At 39.0% G+C, this 27,809-nt stretch overlaps 1 protein-coding gene across 2 annotated transcripts; it reads left to right on the top strand.

The window, feature by feature from the left end:
* Positions 1–15: 15 nt before the first annotated feature.
* atp10d (ATPase phospholipid transporting 10D) lies at positions 16–26,906 on the top strand. 2 transcript variants are annotated; one of them, XM_066720617.1, is made up of 23 exons: positions 16–224; positions 9,147–9,480; positions 10,014–10,208; positions 12,736–12,940; positions 13,542–13,627; positions 14,849–14,955; positions 15,610–15,741; positions 15,955–16,067; positions 16,299–16,551; positions 16,887–17,110; positions 17,334–17,519; positions 17,902–18,526; positions 19,337–19,443; positions 19,646–19,772; positions 20,627–20,811; positions 21,040–21,301; positions 22,957–23,033; positions 23,227–23,352; positions 23,831–24,031; positions 24,196–24,276; positions 24,937–25,041; positions 25,162–25,349; positions 25,587–26,906. In XM_066720617.1, exons 2-23 carry the CDS (start codon positions 9,203–9,205, stop codon positions 25,795–25,797), a joined length of 4,074 nt encoding a protein of 1,357 aa, XP_066576714.1. In that variant the 5' UTR covers positions 16–224; positions 9,147–9,202; the 3' UTR covers positions 25,798–26,906. The 2 variants fall into 2 exon arrangements, with proteins under 2 accessions (XP_066576714.1, XP_066576715.1); XM_066720618.1 differs by lacking the exon at positions 16–224 and adding an exon at positions 989–1,133.
* The last annotated feature ends 903 nt before the right edge of the window (positions 26,907–27,809 follow it).

Consider the following 27,809-nt stretch of genomic DNA (forward strand, 5'->3'; position numbering starts at 1 on the left):
CTCAGCGTTTGATTCAGACGCCTGGGTGCGCACAGTGTCCGAGATCACGGTTTGGCAGGGGTGTTGTGGGAGTATGAGTGAGCTCGGATGAGGTGCCCTCGGTCTGCGTCAATGAAGCGCTTTATTTGGCAGCACCGTGTGTGGAGATCAGCGGTTCCGAAACAAGCAGAGACTCCGCTGAGCCGGCCGCTGGTAACGTCCCCGCAGGCGCTTATGGACCCCAGGTAAATTCTGAGCTCTGCATCACCTTTACAAATACCTCTGTCATTGTCACTGTTTTTCTTTTACTCTACTTAACCCGAAAAGGGATGAATAAATAACGGAAACGCGGGTGTTTCCGGTTTGATCGAGATATTAAACGACACACAAGTAATGTCTGCCTGTGTCTGCTCAGAAGTGACTTGTTCGCTAGAAAATAAACTCCTGCTGCTGAAGGAGGTTTTCGCACATGTGACGAGTCAGACTGAACTGCTCCTGGATTTACAAAGATGCAATTGTGCTGCAGCAGCGCTGAGACGTGGCAACATTGTTACTGATAACTCTCTGCTGTCGGATCAATGAATGTTTCTGCCAATAGCAACACTTTCACCTATGTAGTATTAGGAAACTCCTAAATAAGTGTTGATATTTTGTTTGCTTATTTAATGCACAACACTGCTTAATTGTGGAACTTGCAAGTGCAAAACCTTGAAAAACTATGCAACTTGAAAACTTGTTCTTTAATCTTTATAAATAGCCCATGAGAAAGCTTTTGATATAACTTGAAAGTTTATTTCTTCAGTCAAACTTTGTGTAAAGCTTTAAGTAGAAAAGGAAGGGACATTGTGTATTATATGGTTCGTTATCTTGGTTTTTATTTATACTAAGACATGTAATACTTATAATGTTATAATCAGAGTCGACTTAGATTCAGTGAGTAATAATAGTATTTATCACAGGACCAGGAAGATCAACACTTGTGTTCTTAACACTGCAAACATTCTTGAGATTGTGGACATAGTGAAATGCCATGCAGTTAACGGACTCAAGGCGACTTGCAAAGGGATTGGAGTTACACAGACATGCTTTTTTTGAAGGATTTGATTTGGTCCTCAGCCTGCTGGAGAAGTAAAACGATGTATGCTACAGTAGACGTGAGTTGGACCAGATCAAGCATTGTATCAGGATCGTGAGACATTATTACTAGAAAGAGATGTCTACAGGTTCAAGGATTGGCTATGCTTGGGAATGTGAGGCATCAAAGAACTAGGATCCATCTTAATCAAATGTATGTAAAGAAGTCAACGTGTGTTCGTAATGTCCAAAGTTATTCACATCTCCAAAATGAGTGGCACCCTTGATAAAGTTGAGCAAAGACTGTATACAATAAATAACACAGGTAATGGGCTATATTATAATGTTCCAACATGTGGAATATATTGTGCTTCATTAATGATTCAAGGGAATCAACCACAATTACACATTTCTCAAATTATACATTTATTTCCCGTTTAAATTAAGTGTCACAATTATTGGCACACTTGTTTTCAGTTCTTTTATGCACTCTCCCCTTGCAAGGATAATGACACTGAACTTTTTCTATATATATTTGTTTTTATAAGATTGGAGAACACATTAGATGGGATCTTAGACCATTCCTCTATACCAGGGGTTTTCAAACGGGTCCTGGAGTACCCCCTACCCTGCTGGTTTTTGTTCCAACCTAGGTCTTAATTACTTAATTGAATGGTATATTGCTTTGTTAGGTCAATTAAGGATTCAATAAAGCAATTAGGACCTTAGTTGGAACAAAAACCAGCAGGGCAGGGGGTACTCCAGCACCGGTTTGAAAACCACTGCTCTATACAATATCTTAATTGAGGATCATTGAGATCCTTCGGTCTGCACTTACGGACTCTTCAATTCTCTCTTCAATGGATTCAAGTCCAGGGGCTGAGTTGGCCATTGCAACATGTCGATTTATTTGGTCAATTAACCATTTATTTGTACATGTTGATGTGTGCTTGGAGTCACTGTCTTGCTGGAAGATTCACTCCATTACTGTTACACTTTATAACTCATCATTGTTCTGCCTCAATGAATAATCAGTATTAGGTTCTGTTTAGGAAGGCCAGCATGTCTAAGGTTTATAAGTAAAAATCAAGAATGTGCTTTAATATTAGTAACCTTAGAAAGAGCTCAGTGAAAGGCAATTTAGGACAAAATGCAAACAGTGAATGAGAGCTACCATTTTAATATGGACTTGTTTTTGGCCAGTGAAAGTACAGTGATCCCTTGTTCAACGCGATACCCACCTGATGTTCCAGATAAAGAGGATGTGAGCAGGATGATAAACGTCACCTCTGCAGCTGTTCTGAAGCTTTGCCATTTAGTGCTGCGCTCAGGTCACTGTACTGCGGAGGGTTGGTCAGGGTTCGATTCTCTTAGTGGCCATTCTATGAGCAAGTGCTGTGAGAATAAAGTGTCGTTCTTAGATTCCTCATAGCTTAGTAAACAGGAAATTACATTATGGCATTTTTTCCCCTATTATAGTCATCGATTTTGTAAGAATTGTGGGCTAATTTTGATGTTGTTTCAGTATGTAGTATTGTTATGCTAGGAAGTGTGTTTGCATACATAGCTCTGAAGTCACATGCATTGAGGCTGCACCTCACCCCCCTTTCAAAAAGATCTTGCATTTTTAACAAACTATGCTAAGCCCCCCCATCCCTCTAAACAAACTACACACACTTCATCCCTCAACAAATATGCACACCCCCCACCCCCGCTCAGGCTGACCGGTTTCTGTCTATTTTTCCAGGTGACGAACCTCACGCATTGTCCTTTTGAAAACGTGAGAGCTATGTGAGTGTGACAAATCACTTCAGTCATTTTGCATAGAATCTGTGGAAAGTCTGAACATTCATTGGCTCAGTGGTCATATTCTGTGCAGAATTACGAAAGTCTGGGCCCCGTGAATGCACCCCAGGTAAACACCCCAACAGAGTGATGCATGGCAGTTGGCAGTTTTCTGTAGGAAGTCTGCTTACAGGCATGTAACTGGAGTTATCGATAAAAAGGGGTGAGATTAAAGAGTTGAAAAGTCTACAACTGTCGTGGATAACTGTAGGATTTAATTCAAGGCTGTTTTTGAATCGTTGTAGGACACGAAGAAGTATTCCATCTCAATCAAATGAGAGAGTAAGTGATCAGGTTTTATTTATGTGGTTACCGAATTGAGTACGTTCTGTATCTATTGTGATTTATTAATAGCTCTATTGGGTTTTATTTATGTCATTTGTAAGTGAATATGTACTGTATCGGTTTATAATTTTTTTATATTGCCGTTTGTTTTTAGCACAGCTTAAGTAGTGATTTCGAACAGAAAACTTGTTGATCACAATCCTTTGTTGGTGACCTTGGTGGTCGTTGATCGTTGGTGGTGAATTGTGGCTGGTGATTAAAGCACGCGATGAAAAGTGCATGACAAATGAATGGGATACCTTAGGCTCCATTTAAGGATTGTTTTAAAATCAATTAGTGAACATTGCAGCTCTGATGTGATAATCATTAAAGTCAGACAAAGTCAATGTGTTGGTATTTGTGGCAGGGAACCACACTCAAAGCAGGCGTTTGTAACCTTTAAAAACAACAACAACATTGAAACGGATCATTAACGTATAGTTATTTTAAGTATTCATTTGAATCTAAAAAGTGTACTTCAAATGCTGCTGTTGAGTGCAGGTATGTCGTGGACAATATCTATGTCAACATTACAATGCTAGGCCTTGTCACTGACCGCCGTCGAAACTGTCTGCGATAGGCATCAGTTAAATCGTCAACTCGCTCCATTACACTTTCCACATTGGTGTCCACAAATCATAATCATAAAGGACACATATTTTCAGGGATATGAGATTTGTGTGTGTGTTTTTGTATATTTACTCCAGAAAATACAGTAATCCCTTGTACAGTAAGGACCTACTTTACTGGTTCCCCCACATGCTGGTAGGTTTTCGATAGAAACGACCCACTATATTTGAAAATTCTCCAACCCCACCTTTAAAAAAGAAAAAAGAAAATAAAAAGAGGTATGAGGTTGTTTTGCGTATTTTTGTTTACCTCTACCCCCTATTTATAAAACAAAAAACTCTTTAAAGCAAGTGGGTGTATTGGTTTTGAGTTTTTCCATGGTTACATTGTCATCTGAGTATGAAGCCAGCTTTAACTGTGCAGGTTGAATCTCCTCAGCAAATTAACTCTCAGCAGATTTCCTTTCCTTCTGACAAGGTGTAGTATTTCTCAGGCGGCCCCTAATGAACTCCGAGCAGCAGGCATTTTATGGGTAGAAGAATGAGATGTGCAACAACACAATGACTTTACTGTGTAGCTACTCTAAACTACTTTGCAGCTCAGAAAGGTCTGCACTTCAGTTTGAATGTAGTACAAATGTTGGCAGTGCTGTACAAGAGGGCGTTGATTATGGTATTGAAAGTGATTATTTAATGATCTTCTGTACAGCCTGGCAAAATAATTAATAAAGGTGCACCATGACCCTGAGTCTAAACTACAACTTTTGAGCTTATGATCATTACCTGCTCTTGGTTTTGTAGTCCTTGAATATCTTTTTAATACCTTGAATACTTTTTTAAGTAATTAGTACAATTATAACTCTATCTCTAGGTTTAATGTTTTCATATTTAATACATGTTTCCTTCATCATGGCTTACATGATTAAGTATAATATGTATCCCACTATCCTTTCTTTCTGTGTGTGTACAAGTTGCAGTTTGTATTTTAGGTTTGTGGTGTTCTCATTTATATTGAATAACCAGTTGTTGTTTTTTTTATTATTTTAAAGCTGATTTAGTTTCAGGAATTAACTAAGATTTGTTTTTTTCCTTAACCAATGATAAATATATTAATAAACTTAAAACACTTTTGTCCTTGGCCACATTTAGCACTTTAGCAGGAGCATAAGCATAGTTTAATGCATAACAGCCAGAGTGCTGAGCAGTTCAGGACATTAGGTTGCTGAATTACGGGTACAGCCTGAACAGTCTTCAGTAATCGCCAGAAGCTGGTCAGGGACTTTTCTGGTCGGTGGTCGTTTCACCACTTTCTATCCTCAGGGGTGAGGATAGATAAGGAGTGAGATCTGGAGGAAGGGGAGTAGAGAGGATGTGTCTGGAAGAGAGGAGATCTGAGAGTCTGTAGCTGGGTACAGTCTGGGCAGGACAGTGGGAGGTAAGAGTCAATCTCTTGAACTATGAGCAGGAGTCAGTGGAGGGAGCAGGGTAGTGAGGCAGCGAGAACACCTGATGAGTTCTGGATGAACTGGAGTGGACAGGGAGCAGATAGAAGCAGGAGAAGTGAGAGTGTATGAGAGGGTCAGAAGAGGGGAAAGACAGATAAATCAGGGCATCATCTGCATATAGGTGGTAAGAGAACCCATGGGATGCGATGGAGGGGCCCAGAGGGTGGGTGTAGAGAGAGAACAGGAGGGGGCCCAGTACCGATCCGGGCAGTACACCTGTTGAGAGAGGTTGTGTGGATGAAGATCTGCGCCATGTCACCTGGTAGGCGCGACCGGTGAGGCAGGAGGAGGACCGGGGGTGAGAGCAGTGCCAGAGATTCCAAGAATGGAAAGGGAGGAGAGGTGAATGGAGGGATTGACAGTGTCAGAGGCTGCAGGGAGATCAAGGAGGATTAGGGCAGAAGACACAAGTTAAGAGATGGTGACAGATAGGAGAGTGATTTCAGGGGAGTGAGCATTCTTTAGAGAAGAAGGGAGAAGTGGTTATTTTACTTTTTTTTATAATTATAGTGATATGCTTGTGTAAGCCTGCATTTCATGCTAAATCTATAAAAAAAATTGTTTTCACTATGATTAGAAAACTTGGCACCAACAACCAAAGACAATGTGTTGTGTGTTGTCATAGTATTCTGCTAGTTAAAAAATGTGAAAACCTGTGTGTTCTAAAACTCTCTTTTCAACACTTGAACCAGTGTTTGGTCTGCAGTGATATTACCCCAGATAATGCCGAGTGACTGGTGCAGCTCACATCTCTTCTGAGGTTGCTGTGTGGTGCAAGTGTTGCAGGATGTGGTCATCCTTTCACATAACTATCACTTGAATTATAAACATTATGCATACATTGTGTAAGCAAGACCTAGCATGAACCTTTCAAAGGTTGTATGGAAAAGATGCACTTATGGTAAAATTAACTAAGTACAAACTTAAAAATTGTCCTTTTGCTTTTTATCTCCACGGCCCTAAGTGGGGGAAGGTTTGGTTGATTTTGCTGAAAGCTTAGCTGGTCTGAGTCCTTTTGTATATAGGTCTGGCTGAAGAATTGTGGAATGAAAATATGACCGTGACACAACAGGTTTTAGAAATGATGTATTGGTTCCACTACTCTGGCTATAACCTCTTTTAAATGTTATCAAATTATCTTAAAAGGAAAGTGTGACAGAAGAATGAAAGCAGCATGAATTGGCTCTCAAAAGTGATTTAAAAATGAACAGATGAAAGGAAGTTGGTGATATAAATCTGTCAGGATTGAGTTTGTAAAGGTTGGTTTAAATTCCTGTCTCTTTTATGTAGTGTTGCTTTTTCTCAATGAACGCACAATATGTGTCATATCAATGAAATGTTTTGCTGACCTACCAAAGTCGGTTTACTAGCTGTTCTGTATTTTGTAGGTTGTAGTAATTATTATTTATGACAGCCTCTAACTAAACCTCTGTCAGACCAGGGATGTCAACAGTTGTATATTAATCTACTGAGTCTGAAAAGGGAAAAAATATCCATAATTTTGGAATGATTCTATAACGATTGGATTGAGACAAAAAATATTAAAAAATTGATTTGGTTTGGGAATTTATTTTATTAGTATCATTATATGTTTATATATTGAAACTTTCATTATTGTATTACTTAGTATGTGTCTAGTGGTGCACATTTGTTGTTTAGGTTGTTAGATGTTCTCTTCAGATAAAATAAAGATAGTGGTTGAGTCACGAGAGGAAATGTTTAAATAAGTCGCCTTCTTTCTAATTAACTAGGACTAATGCATTAAATCCAGCTGTTTATTGTTAACAAATTGGATGAATTTAAATTATTGACAGCGAGGGAAAAAAGTATTTGATCCCCTGCTGATTTTGTACGTTTGCCCACTGACAAAGAAATGATCAGTCTATCATTTTAATGGTAGGTGTATTTTAACAGTGAGAGACAGAATAACAGCAAAAAAATCCAGAAAAACGCATTTCAAAAAAGTTATAAATTGATTTGCATGTTAATGAGGGAAATAAGTATTTGATCCCCTATCAATCAGCAAGATTTCTGGCTCCCAGGTGTCTTTTATACAGGTAACGAGCTGAGATTAGAAGCACTCTCTTAAAGGGAGAGCTCCTAATCTCAGCTCATTACCTGTATAAAAGACACCAGTCCACAGAAGCAATCAATCAATCAGATTCCAAACTCTCCACCATGGCCAAGACCAAAGAGCTGTCCAAGGATGTCAGGGACAAGATTGTAGACCTACACAAGGCTGGAATGGGCTACAAGACCATCGCCAAGCAGCTTGGTGAGAAGGTGACAACAGTTGGTGCGATTATTCGCAAATGGAAGAAACACAAAATAACTGTCAGTCTCCCTCGGTCTGGGGCTCCATGCAAGATCTCACCTCGTAGAGTTTCAATGATCATGAGAACGGTGAGGAATCAGCCCAGAACTACACGGGAGGATCTTGTTCATGATCTCAAGGCAGCTGGGACCATAGTCACCAAGAAAACCAATTTATACTTTCTTGAAATGCATTTTTCTGGATTTTTGTTGTTAAAATTAAAATTATAGACTGATCATTTCTTTGTCAGTGGGCAAAAGTACAAAATCAGCAGGGGATCAAATACTTTTTTCCCCCACTGTAAGATCGCAATAGTATTTTTAATTTGTCGCTTTCTATCTGCAGTGTCTAAAGGTGAGCTTTCAACAGCTTTGATAAAGTTGTAAATTATGCTAAAATGCCCACTTTAATTTATTCTGGAGACTAATGTGACTTGATATTGACTGCAGTCCTGTAGGTGTTTTTCCAACATAAATTGTTTCCCTTTCAAATTGTTCCCATTTTCAGTTTCCCTTCCCCTTTAATCTGTTCCAGTTGCACGTTGAATTTCAGTAAAGACTTGTAAAACACATTAATTGTAATCGATTCAAAGTGAATGGCCATTGGAGCTGGGAATAGATTTTAGTAAAAGAAACTGGAATTACCAGCCTTGGTCCTTTAGTACATTTTTGTTTCATTCGCAAGGTCCACTGTCCAGTCCAGTGCTCTTGGTGGGTGTGGGTGTGCAAGCAATTGAAATATAAAACAAATATTGACAGAACTTTGCACTCAATCAATTCCTTTTTTTGTGGCTGTAAGATTTACTGATGTTTCTATCATCCCGTTTTATTCCATTTTCAGATCTAGCATATGCTCTCTAAATGTACTGGTAGTAATGTGTAGATGAATAGTGATGGCATAATCCTTGTAATATGTGTTACATTGGATGTTGGTGATGGTTAATTAAATTATGTGGATACTATTTAAACAGTCTGACTATTGGAAGAAAACTGATACCAATGGGCGTTAACTGGATATAATGTTAAGTTTGTCCTTAACTACCTCGCTCTGGGCCCTTTAAGAAAATAGTAAAACATTTAAATTGTAAATAGTAACATAAAGTATGGATGGTGTTGTGTCGTGACTGGCACCATTCCAGAAGCAGAGAAACAGTGCACCCTGCTTCGACACACAATGAACTGCATTTTACGAAATCCTGTGTTCCTAGTAGCACATAAGACCCAGATTTGTAACCCATAGGATTGTTTCTTTACTTTTCTTTTCTGAAATACGGTTTAACTGTTAATCCCAATAATGTCTCACTGCATTCCTGACTGCTGAATGCCTAAAAGTCACACTGTATGATTTGATGCGGAGTTAGGCAACCATGAGGTTTGACGCTCAACCTCACTCATGTGTGGGTGTTTAAGGTGACAACAATGGAAACCTTTACATTTCTTAAACAAATGTTAGCCTTTCCTTCTGTAGCCCCTACATATTTGATTTTGAACAGTCAAACTTTGTGGAATAAAAGTGCTTTTCCCACTCCTCTTGCAGCTGACGCCGTGTGATTGCGTTCCTGAGAGCAGCCTGCTGGACGGGTGAGTGGCGCCATGGAGGAGCACATACAACGGGTCCGGACCCGCTGGCAGCGCCTGGTTTCCGGTGAGTCGAGCCACCATTTAGATGGTCCTCCGGCTCCCTCCAAGACCCCTTCATTCAGCTGTTCCCCGAAGAGTGCAAGAAAGCACAGGACGGTCATCCCCCACCTGAACCGCTTCAAGGAAGAGTACGAAAGTGTTGCAAAGTTGTACATGGACAACAGCATACGCACAACTAAGTACACTCTGCTCAGCTTCATCCCTATGAACCTGTTTGAGCAGTTTCACCGGTGAGTTTGTTTTCTTTTTCCTCCCCCTTAATGTTTTCATTCATTTAGGTCTACGATGACACGATTGAAATTTCAGTGGCAATTCCCCAGATATTGTACATGATGACGGGGGAACAAGACATTGAACGTGTGGGGCTGATAATAAAAGTACAATGTATGAGACAGGAGGTCTGATTGAGGGGAATGCTATAAAGACCGCTATTAACAACATGTAGGTGAATAAGTAGACTTTTAAGGTGAAAGGTTTCTGTTTTGAACATTAGATAGTCAATTAAGATGTATTTGCCTTTTATTTTCACAATGACGTGGATTGCCTGAATATGAAAAAAATAAAATATTCAACAAAAGGCCGTGGAATGTGTAGTGCAAGTGTTACTGCTAATGACAATTTGTTCATGAATAATTAGTCATGATTTCTGCATGTGGAGAAATCCCACAATTCCACATCCTAGTTTGATTTCTGATGCAAGTGTTATTTTTGCATCTTAAAATATCAGTCCCCTTATGTAAGTATTGTACTGATTTCTTTCCAGAGCTGCCAATCTCTACTTTCTCTTCATTGTTGTCCTGAACTGGGTGCCTGTGGTCGAAGCCTTTCAAAAGGAAATTACAATGATTCCCTTACTTGTTGTCCTGATTGTAATTGCCTTTAAAGACGCCCTGGAAGACTACAGGAGATACACATTCGATAAGAGGATAAACAACAACATAACCAAAGTGTATAGCAGGTAAATGGTTTAATTGTCATTTGCAGTTGAACATTATTCACCAGCTTTTCTTGAACATTTTAGGACAGAAATCTGAAGTGCATATAGTATTCTTAAGGTTAAAAACTGCAAAATTAATGTAAAGTAAGTAAAGTAATCTGAGCATAGAATCTGGTGTCATCTCCCCCAAATGGCAATACTGCTTTCCAATCCTGTCCTAGGAAGTAAAGGTCTAGTGTGTGTTTGTCAGACTGCAAAAGTGGAGTGAATATCTTTACATGCCCCGCTGTAATTAAGATTAAACCCAATGAACATTTACAGTAATCCTGATTTAAAATCGAAAATTAATATGTTAACAGATTATATCACTTATAAATGTAAAATATATGCCTTTGTCTGCCTTGGACTCTGTTTTTCATTGAAACAAATTATATGAAGAAGCAAAAAATGAAACGAAAACAAAAAAAGGTTACATAGGTTAACAGTTAATGATTAGAGAAACGTTATCTTTGAAAATTGCCTACAGTTGCCTATCGTTACAATCTCTGCGTGAGGGCGTTGCCTAATGATGCACAAGTTGTGTCTGTAAACCATTGCAGGGCCGAATCTTGAGCAGGCTGTACGTAATGTCATGTTTTCACTGCCATAGAGACGTCCTAAAAGCGGATAGTGTCAATGCAGTAACAGTGACTTCAATTTGTCTTCTATATTTCATATCAGGAAAGTGTGACACTATAGATATAATGTATAGATAAGATAAACTGAGGTATAGGACATCTGCCATTCACACAGGTGAGTTTCCCAACTCCTATTATAGCAGTTAGCCTATACAACACATTGTTAAATGAAGAGGAACTAGGTATCTTGTGTAGAAGTCAGAGAATCATGATGAGAAACCACGCCCAGTGCTTCAGGAACTTAAGAAATTGAATATTAGGATTCGTTGAAGCTGATCGATTGTTTTATGGCGATGCGTAAAATAGGACAAATGTGCCTCTTGGATTTTTGATGACAAAAGCATCCAGTGAAATCTGTTGTGAAGATGTCAGTGGCAGAATCTGAAACCCACGCAGAAGAAAGAAAAGTGCCAAAGTGAAAAATGTGTGAGAAGAAAATAATTGTGGTTGTGGGACTTACGCTGGGAATAAAATCTGCACCAGCAAATACACCGTTTGGTCATTTATTCCCAAGAATCAGTTTGAACAGCTGCACAAATCACTATTTCATATTCATTTCGGCTTTGAATTGTGTGCCTGTAGTGAATGCCTTCCAGCCTGAAAAAGGAGTAATTCCCGTATTGGTTATTCTTGTGAACACTGCTATGAAGGACCTTTGGGAAGATTACAGGAAATGCAAGTGAGATAAGATGATCAATAACCTTGTCTGTGCGGTGTGTAGCAGGTAAATTGCAAAATGTAAAGTAAACTGTTGCCTGGTAATACAAATTAACTATGGTGGCCCTTGAGGGACTATAAATCCACTTGCTTTGAAAAGGAACATTAAACAATTTGCGCTTTGTTTTCTGGAATGCCCCATGATAACTCACTATTGGACTGTCAAAGGCTTTTAGTTGGAGATGAAGCCCAGTGTTTAATATTATTATTGTGCATACATTTACATCAGGACTTGCAAGAAGGATATTTTGTGTATTTCAATGTAGTACTGCACTGTCAAGTAGTAAATATCGCTGCTCTAGAGGCAGTTCAGAGGAGAGCAACCAGACTTATTCCAGGTCTGAACGGAATGTCCTACTGAGAGACTGAGGACCTGAACCTTTTCACCCTGGAACAGAGGAGACTATGTGGGGACTTGATCCAAGTCTTCAAAATCATGAAAGGCATCGACCATATCAAACCAGAGGAGCTTTTCCAGATCAGCAGGGACACAGGCAACCAGGGACACAAATGGAAATTGGGCTTCAAGGCATTCGAGACAGAAAACAGGAGACACTTCACACAGAGAGGCGTTACAATCTGAACAAACTCCCCAGCGATGTGGCTGAAGAGACAATTTGGGAACATTCAACAACAGACTGGATAGGGTCCTAGGGGGGAATGGCCTCCTCTCGATTGGACACTTTCTTATGTTCTTATGCAGTTTGTAGGCCTTCAACTAAGCTCCAAGGCTGGGCATTTCCTTTGCGTTTGCGTATGTCACTTCCACAGTTGTGTTCGCTGCTTGGAGCGGTAAACCAGTATACGTTTAATGTCACATTGCACAAAGTGGCGGAGCAATGTTGCAAACTCCGGTCTGTTTGTTAGCGAACTAGGTAAATCTCTCCTTTCTAGTGGTCTTGGTCCGTTTAGTTGATACACATCCTGGTTACGTCTTCATCATAGGTTCCACATAAAGTGCCAAACAAACTGAACCGCATGAATCAAACCGTATGTGACATTGTAAAGCCTATATTAATAACAATTTACTTAATACAATTCTGAATTATTCAAAATGTCCTTGCTCTGTTTTATCCTTCTGTTTGCTAATTGCACAGGCTTGTTCAGCTGTTATTGGTGATTATAAACTATTGAAATATATTCTGTTGTTCCAGGAAACATCAGAAATACACTGACCAAAGCTGGAAGGATGTCCGTGTTGGAGACTTCATTCGTCTCTCGTGTAATGAGATCATTCCTGCAGATATGGTACTTCTGTACTCTTCTGACAATGACAGGATCTGTCACATAGAGACCAGCAACTTGGATGGGGAAACGAACCTAAAGCAGCGGCAGGTTGTTCGAGGGATCTCGGAGCAGGTATGCATTGCAGCACACTGCAACAGAATGGAGAGTTCATCAGCAATTAGGGCTATATGAAATCCGTTTTCTTATTTAGAATTTTCGGATTTATTTTTTACTGATTCCGTATTTTTCCGTTTGTTGTTTTTAAATTGGGGGCTGTGAGTGGGTTGGTGGTAACTTGTTTTTCAAGTTCGTACTTTGTTTTTGACTTTCAAGCACCCATTTTTATTAATATAGCTGAGGGGAACCCTGAATCATTAAGATATGACATTATGATGGACCTCATTTCCCCACCGAACAGGATTATAAATCCCCCTTTCAAAGCCCAAAACCCTCGTATTTTTAAAGACTAACTATATATCAATAAACTTCATAATAATACTATTCGAATAGGATACCGGAGCTGCAGTAGCGAGAGTGAAGTTGCATGAGAAGCAGGCGGCGCTTTTCTGTTTTTATTTGTGTTTACAGGTGGTGTATGGTGGCTGAAAGGTGCTAAAAAAATGTTTTTTCATGGGTTCCAATGATGTGCGTTTCTCGAAGCATCTTATTATAGATACTGTTTCACCTTGTTTTAATATATATATATGGTGTGGTATTGTTTTGTCTATTCCAGGGCTTTGAAGTTAATCCCGAGCTATATGATAGACGCATTGAGTGTGAAAGTCCAAATAATGACCTGAATCGCTTTCGAGGAGTCATGTAAGTCATCAGAAGGTTTATTAGAAATCTAATTCATCTGTGAAGCAACAGGTGTTTTTTCTAAAACTCAAAATGCGGCTTGTCTCTTCCCCGTCTCAGTAAAAACTCAGCAATGGTTGTATTGCAGTGAAATGTTCTTGCCTATACATTTTTTGGATTAGTTTATATATTCGTTTTTTTACAGAATTTGGTTTAAGTAACAGATTTGTCATATTACTCTTTCCATCAGTGTTTGATTTGTGAATTGCTATGTAATGAATCATGATGTAATTCCTTTGTTTTGTGTGTGTTTAACTACCATACAGAATAGCTCAGTTGTGAGTTGTCTATAGAAAGGAGCCATTCTTTAGACCTAATGAGAGAGAGAGAAACAAACTGCAGATCAGTGAAGATACACAGGATGTATGGCAAACCAAATTATCATTTAGAGATATCTTTAATTAATTTAAAGATACCTTCAAATATTTTGAGACATCTCTAAATAATTCCAGATATCTTCCAATATTTCAAGATATCTCTAAATCATTTCAAGATATCTGCAAATCATTTCAAAGATATCTAATTTAAAAGTACATTTAGAGAGATCTCAATGATTTGCAGATATCTTTCAATGATTTAGAGAATCTTTAAATGATTTTTAGATCTTGGAAATTTAGAGAGATCTGCAAATCATTTAGAGAGATCTGCAAATGACTTCCTGTTTATTTAGAGAGATCTGTAAATCATTTCAGGGTATCTTCAAATCACTTCCTGTATGTAGCCCAAGATCAGCCAAAATACAGGAAGTCATTTGAAGATATCCTGAAATGATTTGCAGATATCTCTAAATGATAATTTGGCTTGCCATAAGGACAGGGTGCCAGCCAGTTCGGAAAGCAGATGTCATGGGAGGACCCTAGAGGATTACAAAAGTACTGCAAGAGAACATTATGATTTATTGGCACAAAGGTCTATTTTTGTTGTGTTTATTAAAATTTTATTTTGAATACAATGGCAGCATTCATGCTATTGGCTAACTTTTTTTGTAAGGCAGTGTACACAAGACCTGCCTATAAAGATGATCTATTGTGCCTATTAGAGACTCCCTGTGTTAGGTTTTTGTTGTACAGCAAAATAATATGCAGGGCAAAAAAAAAAAAAAAAATCAATAAGGCTTAAGATATAATTTGTCTCAAATCACATTTGTAGGTCATCAATAAACAAAATACTTTTTTATTTTAGGGAGTATGCCAGTAAAGATCGTGTGAGTTTGAGTAAGGAGAATCTTCTTCTAAGAAGTTGTGTAATTCGAAATACAGAGGCTGTCATTGGTATCGTTGTTTATGCAGGTAAGCATACATTTGCCCCTCTAAAGTACTGTGAAGCCAAGAGCATCAAGCTGGGACGATCTATAGCAGTCGCTTTATAGCAATTCAGATTTATAACACATTCATATTTATCTACTATCACATGATTATTAATGTAAATCACTCTCCCGTGAAAGTACATGGGTATTTAATGGGGAATTTAAAACCTAACCGATTTCTTAAATTGTCAAATATGTTTAAATAATCTTTAAAAATAAATACATTGCATTGCTCTGTGGTTAATGGCTGTTGCCATCAGAGCTTATGTTAGCACTGGAGGGGACAGACACCCTGTGCCGGAGATTAAACCCTGATCTCCCATTCCCTCGCCAGACATGTTACCCTTCAACAATATGCCTGGATTAGCAAGGCAGGAATCCGTGGCTATGTGTTCCTTAGACCTGCCCCAAGGCTGTGTGTGTTATAATCAACTCAGTGCTGCTCTGCGTGGTGCTCACCCCGCAACATTAAAACCTGAAATGGCTAGAAATGAAAAGATTTTTCTATTTTGACCCATGGACTTGAGTTATATGAATTCTTCCACAATATAAATTGTTAGTGACACTTATTGTTCCCAATGCAAAGTTGATCTCCAGTAGATTTGTCATTTCTGTATTTGTGTTTTTATTTGTTAAGGGCATGAGACCAAAGCTATGAAAAACAACAGTGGACCTCGGTACAAACGCAGCAAATTGGAGAGGAGGCTGAATATCGATGTCTTCTGGAGTGTCGTTCTGCTGTTCCTCATGTGCCTGACTACAGCTATAGGTACCCTAAAGCTGCAGCCATTGAATCGTCCAGTTAATTCATTTAACTAGCCGTGTTTTAGAAGATGGATAATACTGATAGGATTAAATGTAAAAAGAAAAGTAAAGATGAATAAAGATACATTGTACATTAGGAAAGATTAGTTCGCATTGTAGCATTAGTGGTTAGTTTTTTTTTTTTTTGTGTTCAAGTTTTTTTGTTTCTTTCCTTAAGGTCATGGGATCTGGCTGAATGGTTTTAAGGATCCCCCGTTTATGATTCCAGATGGGATAACCCCTGTTCTGGGTGGATTCTACATGTTTTGGACGATGATAATTGTCTTACAGGTAATTTTTTTTTTTTTTATAATAAAAACGGGTGTAGCTACAACCGCAAAAGTTGAACATTGCATCATTGGTAATGGTGTAAAACTCAAATGTATTGGTAGTTTAAGTAAGTGGTGGTCAAACAAATACCATATAAATGGGAATTGTACCCAATCAATTTCTATCGTTTTGGTATTTTAGAGACTTTTCTTTTGCATCACCTGTGACCTTCACTTTTTTTTTTTTTTTCAGGTGCTGATTCCAGTTTCTCTCTACGTGTCCATTGAGATTGTCAAGCTTGGGCAGGTCTATTTCCTTCAGAATGACGTTGATTTCTACAATGAAAAGCTAGACTCAAACATCCAATGTCGCGCGCTGAACATAACGGAGGATCTGGGCCAGATCCAGTACATTTTCTCGGACAAAACGGGAACTCTGACCGAGAATAAAATGGTGTTCCGTCGGTGCAGCATTGCTGGTGTGGAATATCCCCACGAGGACAATGGTAGGCTGGAAAAGATCTTTAGTTCCCCTTTTTTTAAGCAGTGTGTCCTGGTAGACTGACTGAATCCTTGAGATGCTATATGAAATGATAGGAACATGTGTAATTCATGAGCCATGGTTTGAGGCAGAAACATTGATGCAGAATCTATCTAAAAAAGAAGATATAATGTGTGATATTGGGCATTCTTGTGTTTTAAGTTATTTTCACTTACCTCCATTTAGATTTTTTTGATCCACACATAGATTGACCAACGAAGGGTAACTTTTTAATCTACCACAGTCATGTTCAAAAATGTGCAATTGATTATTTAAAAAAAAAAAAAATGTCCTCTACAGCGAGAAGACTGGAGTTATATAAGGACCTGGACTCTGAAGATGAGGAAAACCACACTATGACTGTAAAATCCAAGTCCAGCTCGAAGACCCAGAGTTGCAAGTCTTTAAGCTGCAACCGGAGCTCTGCGTCTCTCCAGACTCTCAATTCGAGCAGCTCGGACGTCTCTGAGGACGAGCAGGAGGAGGTGCACAGTCCTCGCCACGTCGCCTTCAGCAGTCGGATGGTAAGCCTTTTCTTCCGCTCTCAACCCCCTTTCCAGTTAATGCACAGCTCGTCTTTAAGGAAATGATAGGTAACCCATTTGCCATAGACGCTGAGTACATTAAGGGTGTCCTCATCTCTCAAAGACATTACACTTTCCTTCAGATGTTTGTACCGCAGCGTGTGTAAGAAAAGATCCGTCAAAGTCACGTGTGAATCAATTATACAATGTTCTTCCTCACCAGGAGCGTGATGTGGTGCCTGACCCTAAGCTCCTGCAGAAGTTCAACCAGATCTCTTCTCCCTCGGTCATGCTGGAGGGAGCTCCTGGAGATGGATCCCTGGAAATGACCTACATTGTGGACTTCTTTCTCGCTCTTGCCATTTGTAACACTGTTGTGGTGTCATCATCTAATCAACCTAGATATTTGGTAGGTACCAATTGTCAGCAATCTGTGTTTCACAACAGCATTAGAACATAAGAGAGTTTACAATCCAGAGGAGCCCATTCGCCCCATCGTGCTTGTTTGGTGTCCATTAATAACTAAGTGATCCAAGGATCTTATCCAGTATATTTTTGAATGTTCCCAAGAGTTTTCAGCTTCAGCCACATCGCTGGGGAGTTTGTTCCAGATTGTGACATCTGTGTGAAGAAGTGTCTCCTGTTTTCAGTCTTGAATGCCTTTAAGCCCAATTTCCATGTTGAAGCAGTTTTTCTTTTTTCCACCATTATAGTTCCTTTAATGCCAAGAAGGTACTTGACTGGCTGCAGAAACTGTCAATTGAATAGTCAATCTGTCGTCTTTTTCCAAGGCCCAGATGCCTGATGTTCCCCGAACCCCCCTGAAGTCCCTGGAGGAGATCAAGCAGCTGTTTCAGAGGTTCTCTGTTCCTCGCTTTAGCTCTTTTTCCCCCTCTAGTGCCAAAGGGTCTCTCTCAGATAGTCCTGCCGGTTTCACCGGCAGGCTCCGGTACTTCAATAAAATGAAGCCTTCGTCACCAAGTGCTGTCACCGAAGATGAGCAGGAGGCTGTGGAACTGAATCGGAAAGACTCGCCCAACCACAGCCAGACACCGAGTGACTTTGCAGACCAGCCACGGGTTGAGAGAGCTGCTGGCAGCCTTCTCTCCGAGCCTCTGTCTGGGCAGCTCAGTGTCGATGAACTGAATTACGAGGCGGAGAGCCCCGATGAAGCAGCCTTGGTTCACGCTGCACGAGCCTTCAGGTGCACTTTACGGTCAAGGACTTCTGACCAGCTCACTGTGGAGCTGCCTGCTGTTGGAAACTTGGACTTTCAGCTCCTGCACATCCTGCCTTTCGATTCGGTCAGGAAAAGGATGTCCGTAGTGATCCGACACCCGCTCACCAATGAAGTCGTCGTCTTTACAAAAGGGGCTGATTCAGTTATCATGGATCTACTTGCCAGCTCCTCTAAAGGTGAATTATCCTTTGTTTTAGGGACATTTTAATGGAGTAAACAGTCATTCTGTATTGTATATAATGGGTGGTCTTCCTGTTAGGAGTCCCCAAGTAGCTGGAAGCAGTTTATTTCACATAAGTTTAACACAAAACAAGGAAATGATTATTGTGATTTTCTTTAAACTGGCGTTCTCTCAGTTTTAAGATGTCATGTTCCTGAGACAGTCTGAGGGCAGTGTGCATCATCATAAAATCTGGCCTCGTGTTACTATAACTACACACTTCTGCAGAATTTCATACCAAGAACTAAACCGCAAGACATGAAGTTGCAAGTGTGAAGAGAATAGAAAATTGAAAGCTGTGTATTGATAGTAGAGAACATTAACAATGACCATTTGTAGAGTTTCCTTTTTTCTCCAATGTTACCTTCATGGAATAAATGCTCATAGTCTGAAATGTGTTGTCTTAAAAAAGCTCCCCAAATCTAGGCAGTCTAGAATATATATTTTTAAGTATGCTCAACATAACATGCACCAGTAATGGTCTACTGTAGATGTTGTTCACTTGCATTTGTCCCTCTAGAATGAGATCTAGTCCTATAATTCTTTCTTAGAGCTTTTTTTCCCCTCTAATTCTCCTGTTTCTGATCTGAGAGCTTCAGGTCGCTTTTACTTTAACTTTGTTGTGCTGTGATTCCATTTCCTGTGAGTAATTACCGTGGAAAAGCCACTTCATTACAGTTGGTCCTCTTGACCGGTTTGTGGCTCTTGGGAATGTAATGTCCTTACACGCTCTAATTTTTCCTGCATTGGTTTAATTTACTTTCAGATAACATTCAGTTCGAAAAGATGCTGAGTGAAATGAAAGAACGAACACAGAAACATTTAGATGCCTACGCGAGAGAAGGCCTTCGCACTTTATGTATTGCTAAAAAGGTACTTTGCGTATCCATTTGTTTTATCTTTATTTTCTTTCAGTTCTATATGTTGTTTTAGGAATCTCATACTACTGTGCAAGACAAAGAGATCAAAGTCATGTAAAATTGATCAAAATGATTGTGATTTTGTGATTAATAAAATTGTGAATTTACTTACTGAATAAATACAAAATAAAATGTATATATTTGATATTCAACAGGTTTTTAGTGAAGCGGAATATGAAGACTGGTTGAAGAATCATCTTCTGGCAGAGACGAGTATAGAAAACAGGGATAAGCTTTTGATGGACTCTGCACTGGAACTGGAAACTAACTTAACGCTGCTTGGTAAGTGTTGATTTGTTTTACTGTTGTTGTTATTACTACCAGTAATATTTAATAATAACAATACTAATAATAATGAACATTGCTTACTTTGCATTGATTGTAAACTCGGTGCAGATGTGTGCTTTCATCTTCGCTGAGAGATCAGCCAGTCAGGTTTGCTGTGTTGAATACATCTCGGACTATTACTTCTGTGTATTTGTTAATCTTAGCGATTTTCTTTTGTCAGTTCTGTAATTTGGGTTGAAAAGGGGATTCTGGCATAATAAACTGAAAGCCGAAATAAACTAGAATCGTATTAATCTGTACCTTCACGCAATAAACTTCTGCCCCCTCCCCCCCCCAAATCGCTGTCATAACTGTCTACAATACTGAACAATGTGCCAAATTAAAATTTACAATACAAAAATAAAATTGCTTAATTAAGTTTGATTGTGACACAAAATAACAATTGATATTTCCTGTTTAGTCTTCTAAAAATCGAAAAATACAATTTTACAAATTTAGCCACAATTAATCACCCATGTGTATGAGTAATGTATGCTTACTGAAACAAAATATTTTCTGAAAATAGTATGTGCAACATGATTGTTTTTGTGATCGGCTGTTTTGGTTTTTTGATATTCTAGTAGATGTCCAACATTTATATTTAGTCCTTTTTTATTTAATATAACATAAAAGGAGGTCTAAGATGCAATTAATTATACTACAGCTCTGAAAAAAATTAACATTTGATTTCTGAACTTGGAGTGGTCTCTTAATTTTTTCCAGAGCTGTATGTGAATTTGTTGAGAATATACTGCTTTAATCTGCCTTTTTTACCATTTTTTTTTTTTCTTGAAATGCTCTCTGTCAAGGTGCCACTGGGATCGTGGATCGACTACAGGAGGATGTCCCAGAGACCATTGAAGCTTTACAGAAAGCAGGGATAAACATCTGGGTCCTAACTGGGGATAAACAAGAGACTGCTGTCAATATCGCCTGTTCTTGCAGACTGCTGAGGCCTGACGATCACGTTTTAACTGCAAATTGTGACAGTAAGGTTAGTAGATATCCCTTCACTACTTTTTGATTTCATAATGGAAACAATTCTGCTTTGGAAGACAATCTATTGAGTTAGTAGTGCTCATGCAAACGAAGTGTAAATGGTAAAGAAAACAAATCCTGGAAATATTGCTGGTTCTAAAAAATGTCTTTATGATTAATCAATACTTCTATAGATAACGGTCAAACATCTATTTATCTGTTGTTTTTCCCCTGCCTGTGCCAGGAGGCATGTGAACCCTTGATGTCTGGTCTCCTTAAAACAGTCCTTGACCGAAAGGAAGAGGGAGGAAAAGCAGCCGTCAGTTTCACTCTGGTGATTGACGGCAGGACTCTGGAGTTTGCTCTGCACGAGGGCTTGGAGGAGTTGTTTCTGGATCTCACCAAGCACTGCCGGGCTGTGGTCTGCTGCCGGTCCACCCCGCTGCAGAAAAGCCAAGTGGTCAAACTTATCCGTGACAAACTTAAAGTCATGACGTTGGCCGTAGGTAGGTTTTGTGAACCAAACTCTGGGCTGTGATATAGATTGCAAATCACAGCAGAGCGGTGAAATGGATTTAGAGCGATCTCAGCTTTCAGGCAGAAGTTGTAGAACGCAATGAGTAAGAGGGAGACTAGAAGTTCCAGATTTAGCTAGCAGGCCAGTGAGCAATCTGCATTCATTAACAATGGGGTTACAGTGCCTTGCAAAAGTATTCACCCCCCTTGGCATTTTTCCTATGTTGTTGCACTACAACCTGTAATTTAAATGGATTTTTATTTGGTTTTCATGTAATGGACATACACAAAATAGTCCAAATTGGTGAAGTGAAATGAAAAAAATAATCTGTTTTAAAGAATTCTAAAAAATAAAAAAGGGAAAAGTGGTGTGTGCATATGTATTCACCCCCTTTGTTATGAAGCCCCTAAATAAGATCTGGTGCAACCAATTACCTTCAGAAGTCACATAATTAGTTAAAATCCACCTGTGTGCAATTTAAGTGTCACATGAACTGTCACATGATCTCAGTATATATACACCTGCTCTGAAAGGCCCCAGAGTCTGCAACGCCACCGAGCAGAAGAAGACCATGAAGACCAAGGAGTGCCCCAAACAGGTCAGGGACAAAGTTGTGGAGAAGTATAGATAAGGGTTGGTTTATAAAAAAATATCAGAAACGGAGCACCATTATCCTTTATTAAAAAATGGAAAGAATTTGGCACCACAACAAACCTGCCAAGAGAGGGCCGCCCACCAAACCTCATGGACCAGGCAAGGAGGGCATTAATCAGAGAGGCACCAAAGAGACCAAAGATAACCCTGAAGGATCTGCAAAGCTCCACAGCGGAGATTGGAGTATCTGTCCATAGGACCTCTTTAAGCCATTAAACGCCACAGAGCTGGGCTTTATGGAAGAGTGGCCAGAAAAAAGCCATTGCTTAAAGAAAAAAATTAAGCAAACGTTTGCTATCGCCAAATGGCATGTGGTAGACTCCCCAAACATATGGAAGAAGGTACTCTGGCCAGATGAGACTAAAATTTAGCTTTTTGGCCATCAAGGAAAATCCTATCTGGCACAAACCCAACACCTCTCATCACCCCAAGAAGCATGGTGGTGGCAGCATCATGCTGTGGGGATGTTTTTCATCCACAGGGACTGGGAAACTGGTCAGAATTGAAGGAATGATGGATTGTGCTAAATACAGGGAAATTCTTTAGGGAAACCTGTTTCAGTCTTCTAGAGGTTCATGACGGAGGTTCATCTTCCAGCAGGACAATGACCCTAAGCATACTGCTAAAGCGACACTCAAGTGATTTAAGGGGAAACATTTAAATGTCTTGGAATGGCCTAGTCAAAGCCCAGACTTCAATCCAATTGAGAATCTGTGGAATGACTTAAAGATTGCTGTACACCAGCGGAACCCATCCAACTTGAAGGAGCTGGAGCAGTTTTGCAGTGGTAGGCATCAAATCAAATGATACAAACCAAAAAATCTATTTTAATTCCAGGTTGTAAGGCAACAAAATAGGACAAATGCCAAGGGGGTGAATACTTCGCAAGGCACTGTAGTTCTATGTATTCACTTATAACATCATCAAATGTAAATAGATAATAAGAAAAACAAAGCAGTAAAGACGTTCTATTAAATGTTGCCCTGTCAGGTGATGGTGCTAACGATGTCAGCATGATCCAAGTTGCAGATGTTGGAATAGGAATTTCTGGTCAGGAAGGCATGCAGGTACTTCTTCAAATTGATCACATTGTGTCTTTCAATCTGTGTAGATGCACTTAATATGTTTAAAAATAATGTTGGATATATTGACATAGTCTGCATACTGTTAACAGACATGGTTTATTTTGTAGAAGGGTGAACTTTGTGACCATTTGTAAAGCATAATGAATTCACCTTACCTGTTTCTTCCCCCCCACAGGCTGTGATGTCAAGCGACTTTGCCATTTCCAGATTTAAACACTTAAGCAAGCTGTTGCTAGTCCATGGACACTGGTGTTACACTCGATTAGCAAACATGATTCTATATTTCTTCTATAAAAACGTTGTAAGTACCAAAAACTAGGTAGTATTTGCTATTCTTAGTCAGCAGCTCAGTCTGTAACCTTGGAAGCATTTTGTTTTGTGATGGGTCAAGTTTCATTATTGGAATGAAACCAAAAAGAACATTCTGGACATACTTTCTAATTTGGTAATTATATACATTGTGTATGATATTTGATTTGTTATTGTATTTGCTATTACAGTAGTTTATTAATAACTAAGGAAGAAAGGTTACAGATTAAAGTGCTCTTTGACTTTTTTTATTGTTTGATTGCTATTCTCAATTATTGAACCATGAATTTGATCAAGTTGCTGCTTAAAGTGTCTAAAACACAGTTAGGCTGATTATTTTCAAACATCCAAAGCTATTGACCTGAACAAGTTTGTCCTCATGATACAAACGAATGATTTCTTATGTTTGCATGTGAATATGATTACTCTTCAGTGTTGTAATGGTGGTTCGTGTTTTTCTCGGTGCCTAGGCCTATGTGAACCTCCTGTTCTGGTATCAGTTCTACTGTGGCTTCTCGGGCAGCACAATGACTGATTACTGGATCCTGATTTTCTTCAACCTGCTCTTCACTTCGGCCCCTCCGATCATCTATGGCGTCCTAGACAAGGATGTCTCTGCAGAGACTCTCCAACAGATACCCGGGCTCTACAAAAGTGGCCAAAACTCAGAGGTAGTCAGTCGCTGGAATGAGGACTCTTCTCCAGTGACCGCCAATCCTGTTTTTATTTACACCTTCTCTTGTCATGTTAGGAGATCTCTCTTCTGTGTTGATTCTTGGTTGTGGTTTTTGTCCGTGTGCTGTATGTGGTAAATGTTCCATTGTTTCTTTCACAGGCTTACCTGCCCTCTACATTTTGGTTTACCATGTTCGACGCATTGTATCAGAGCCTCGTCTGCTTCTTTGTTCCATACTTTGTGAGTACAGCACTTTATTATTTCAAGTAAATACAGAACAGGGTTTGTGGCGGTTCAGTACTACTTTCTTCAAATCTCTGGTCTATTAAGGACACCTTTATACAATGTAATCAGCTCTGACGTTAGTTGCACAATCATCGGGTGATGGTGTACTGAACATAAATCACATATTTGTGTTGTTTTTGTACACCTATATAAATTGGTATGTTGTAAATGTTGTAATATATACTTCTCTTTTTAAATGCATCTGTCAGAGGGCTATTAAGCTTTCGGCAGTTTTGCATTTTTTAAATTCCTTAACGAGGAAGTCATTTGAGATTTAAAATGATTTTCATTCCTCAAGAGGGATAGCATGACTAACACTAAAAAAAAACAATGTTTTTGTAATGACTGAATTCCAAAGTGTTCAAATCCTATCGTGTCCTATAGTAAAATCATACAATATTTCATAGTTAAGTAAATGCTGAAGATTGAGCAAGAATTTCAAGCATTTTGTGGTTCTGCTTGTAGGATGGTAAACTAGGCCTAATCATGTCAATATGAGTGCCATCTCGCAGGTTGGATTCTATTGCCGTGTTGAACGTTGAAACTATACAGATCATTCCTGGTGTTATTGTTGTTCTGTAATGTAGTTTGAAGCCGACACCCCTCTTCTTGCAGGCATACGCTGATTCCGACATCAGCGTCTTCTCTTTCGGGACACCAATTAACACATCTGCCCTGTTTATTATTCTGCTGCACCTCGTTATAGAGAGCAAAACATTGGTAAGTAAATAATACAAATTAGGACAGGCACTCTGAAACCACACGGTTGCCCGTTTCTTCAATTCCTTGATCTCTGTATGCCTTGCTTTTACATTACCAATTTTTGTTTTGTTTTTGTAGACCTGGATACACATTATTGTGTTGGTTGGGAGTACGTTGTTTTACTTCGCGTTTACACTAATCTTCAGTGCCACTTGTGTTACCTGCAACTCGCCAGCCAGCCCCCTGTGGATCATGACGAAACACATGTCAGATCCCATCTTCTACCTCGTCTGTGTCCTGACTACAGTCCTGGCTCTGCTCCCCAGGTAAATGTGGGGGTTTTAATCATAAAGCTCCTTCTTTCTAATTAGTACACTTTCATTACCTTCCCTACGTGGGTAACCAATTGGAAAAAATAATGTATAATAGTTCATATTTTTAGCGCTGGTACATTAACTGACCAAAAATGAAATGATATATTTTTGCACAAACAAATAGTGATAAAAGTGGCAAAAGTACAAGAAAACATGCAGGGTAATAACAACGTTTTTATTTTTGCCCAGGTTCCTGTATCGCAGTATTCAGAACACTGTTTTCCCAGCAGCGACCATAAAGGCGGCCAAACTTGATAAGCTCAGCCCAGAGGAACGCAGCCGCAAAATGGAGTCCAGAGAAACGCAAAGAGTCAAAGACTTGCTCCTCCCTGTGAACGCCCTGAACGCGAATGCGACAGAAGGAAGACCGACCGTCAAAGAGAGTAGTGTGCTGACGTGACGAGGGAAGGCAATTCAACTCTGACCACGATGCACTGGGTGGGATGAAAATGTGAGTCTGAAATTCAACAGCCTCAAATGTGGAAATGCACCAAAGAGTAAGTAGGTTGGAGGAATTCATCCTAGAACACTATCTATGCACAAAATAGCAACTCGAGCATCATCTGAAACGTCTCGAGTCGTGCTGTCTGTAAAATCAGCACCATTAATCACAGAGCCACTGAAACAAAACGTTGATCCACCTGCTAATGGAAAACTGCAAATCTGTACTCCACGGCGCTCTATTTTTTGTGAGATGCTCCTTTCCACAAAATACAGTACAGTTTTGTCGTTTGCTCTTAGTGGGGGGCCACACTGTGTCAAATTTTTCCATGAAGAATCCCACGCCCCCTTATTTAAACCGCTCTGCATATTTGTCTGCTTCAGGCACTGCAAGTACAATCTAACAGGTTCTGGTGTGTTTGTATTGGCCCTGTTGTGTTTAGTATTTTTATTGCTGAGATGCCCAGAATGACAGGGCTCTGTATGCTTCTTATGAAAGGGGATTCAACAGGTCAGTAATGTTTGTTTGTTGTTATGTTTTGCTTTACTGTACTTTTTTTTTTTTTTTTTTTTTTTTTTACACATTATTAAATTAAAATAACTGCATTGCAGTTAAGGAATGTGTTTACAAGCAATCTGCAAGATTAACTGTTTGAAAAGGTGTTTAAATGGTTAATTGATACAACTAATGCATACCATTTGTACAACTTTTATAGCTTTAAAGATGGGGGATTGTGTCCATTAATGTCCATGCAAGAGTACAAAAGTGCACTGCTATGATTCCTTAGCCTTAATTTAAAGGTTATATTCTTAAAATTTATTAAGAAGCAATTGCTCTGTAAATTACATTTTTGAACAGGAAATACAGGCAATATTTTAAAAAAAATTTTTTTACACTTAAATATTAATAATGTGAAGGACATTGTTTTTAAAAAGTGTGTTGTTATTAGCGCCTGTAGAGAATCTCAAACAATCTCACTATTGTATCACTGCTAATCATTGTATGAATCAAATCTCAGAGGGGTGTATTGGCAAATGTTGAATAAATTTCCAAATGAAAAGTAGAAATGGCTTTTGTGCTGCAATATTCTGAAGATTTAAACCATGATTAATGCTGCAGTACATCTATGGGACATCTACATCATCAAAGTTTTTTATTTCTACTGAAGAAGATGTTTAATTTTTTTAATGTGTTGAAAATGTATTTGTACAAGTCTTGTTATAACTCCTGAATACAGAAAGAACCTCAAATATTATTATTATTATTATTTATTTATTTATTTATTTCTTAGCAGACGTGCATGTCCAGGGTGACTTACAAAATATAACTGCAATACAAAGTGCAGTAATACAGTGCAATTCAAGGCATAATACATTTTACAGATTCCAATGTACACAAGTGTATACGAGATATCTGAGGTGAATATATATATATTTTTTTTAAGATCCTTTGATTAAAGTTGGCATCTCGCTGCTTGTCCGTGTAGCATGGGAGATTCCCGGCAATTACATTTCATTTGCCAGCAGACTGGGTAAATGCAACAGTGAAGAACTGGAATGTGTATCATCTTGCATTCAATCTCTAAAGTACAAAGTGTTCTCGCTTATCTGTAGAATACCATACTAGAGCTAGTTCAGATTCATGGCGCCAGATGTTTGCATTCGAAGGAAATTGCAGGATGGCAGACCCAGGCAAAGGTTCAGTCAGTGACTTTACCTGAAGGAGGTTTCGAAAATGACCCTTTTACATGCAGACTTTCTTAAGCCGATAGCATGGAGCCTTTACGAACATGTTGTTAGTTCTGTTGTGAATGTAAATTATACATACAAACAAACCAGGACTGAACTAACTGGTTCTGTTAGTTTCATCATTAATTGACTCCCAGTATACCACAGTCTAGTTTAATAAATTATGTATCAGGTTCGTATTTTTCTGTATCCCCAGGTATAGCTTCTGCACTGGCCATTTTA

This window comes from Amia ocellicauda, chromosome 13 (assembly GCF_036373705.1).
Source record: "Amia ocellicauda isolate fAmiCal2 chromosome 13, fAmiCal2.hap1, whole genome shotgun sequence".
NCBI lineage: Eukaryota > Metazoa > Chordata > Actinopteri > Amiiformes > Amiidae > Amia > Amia ocellicauda.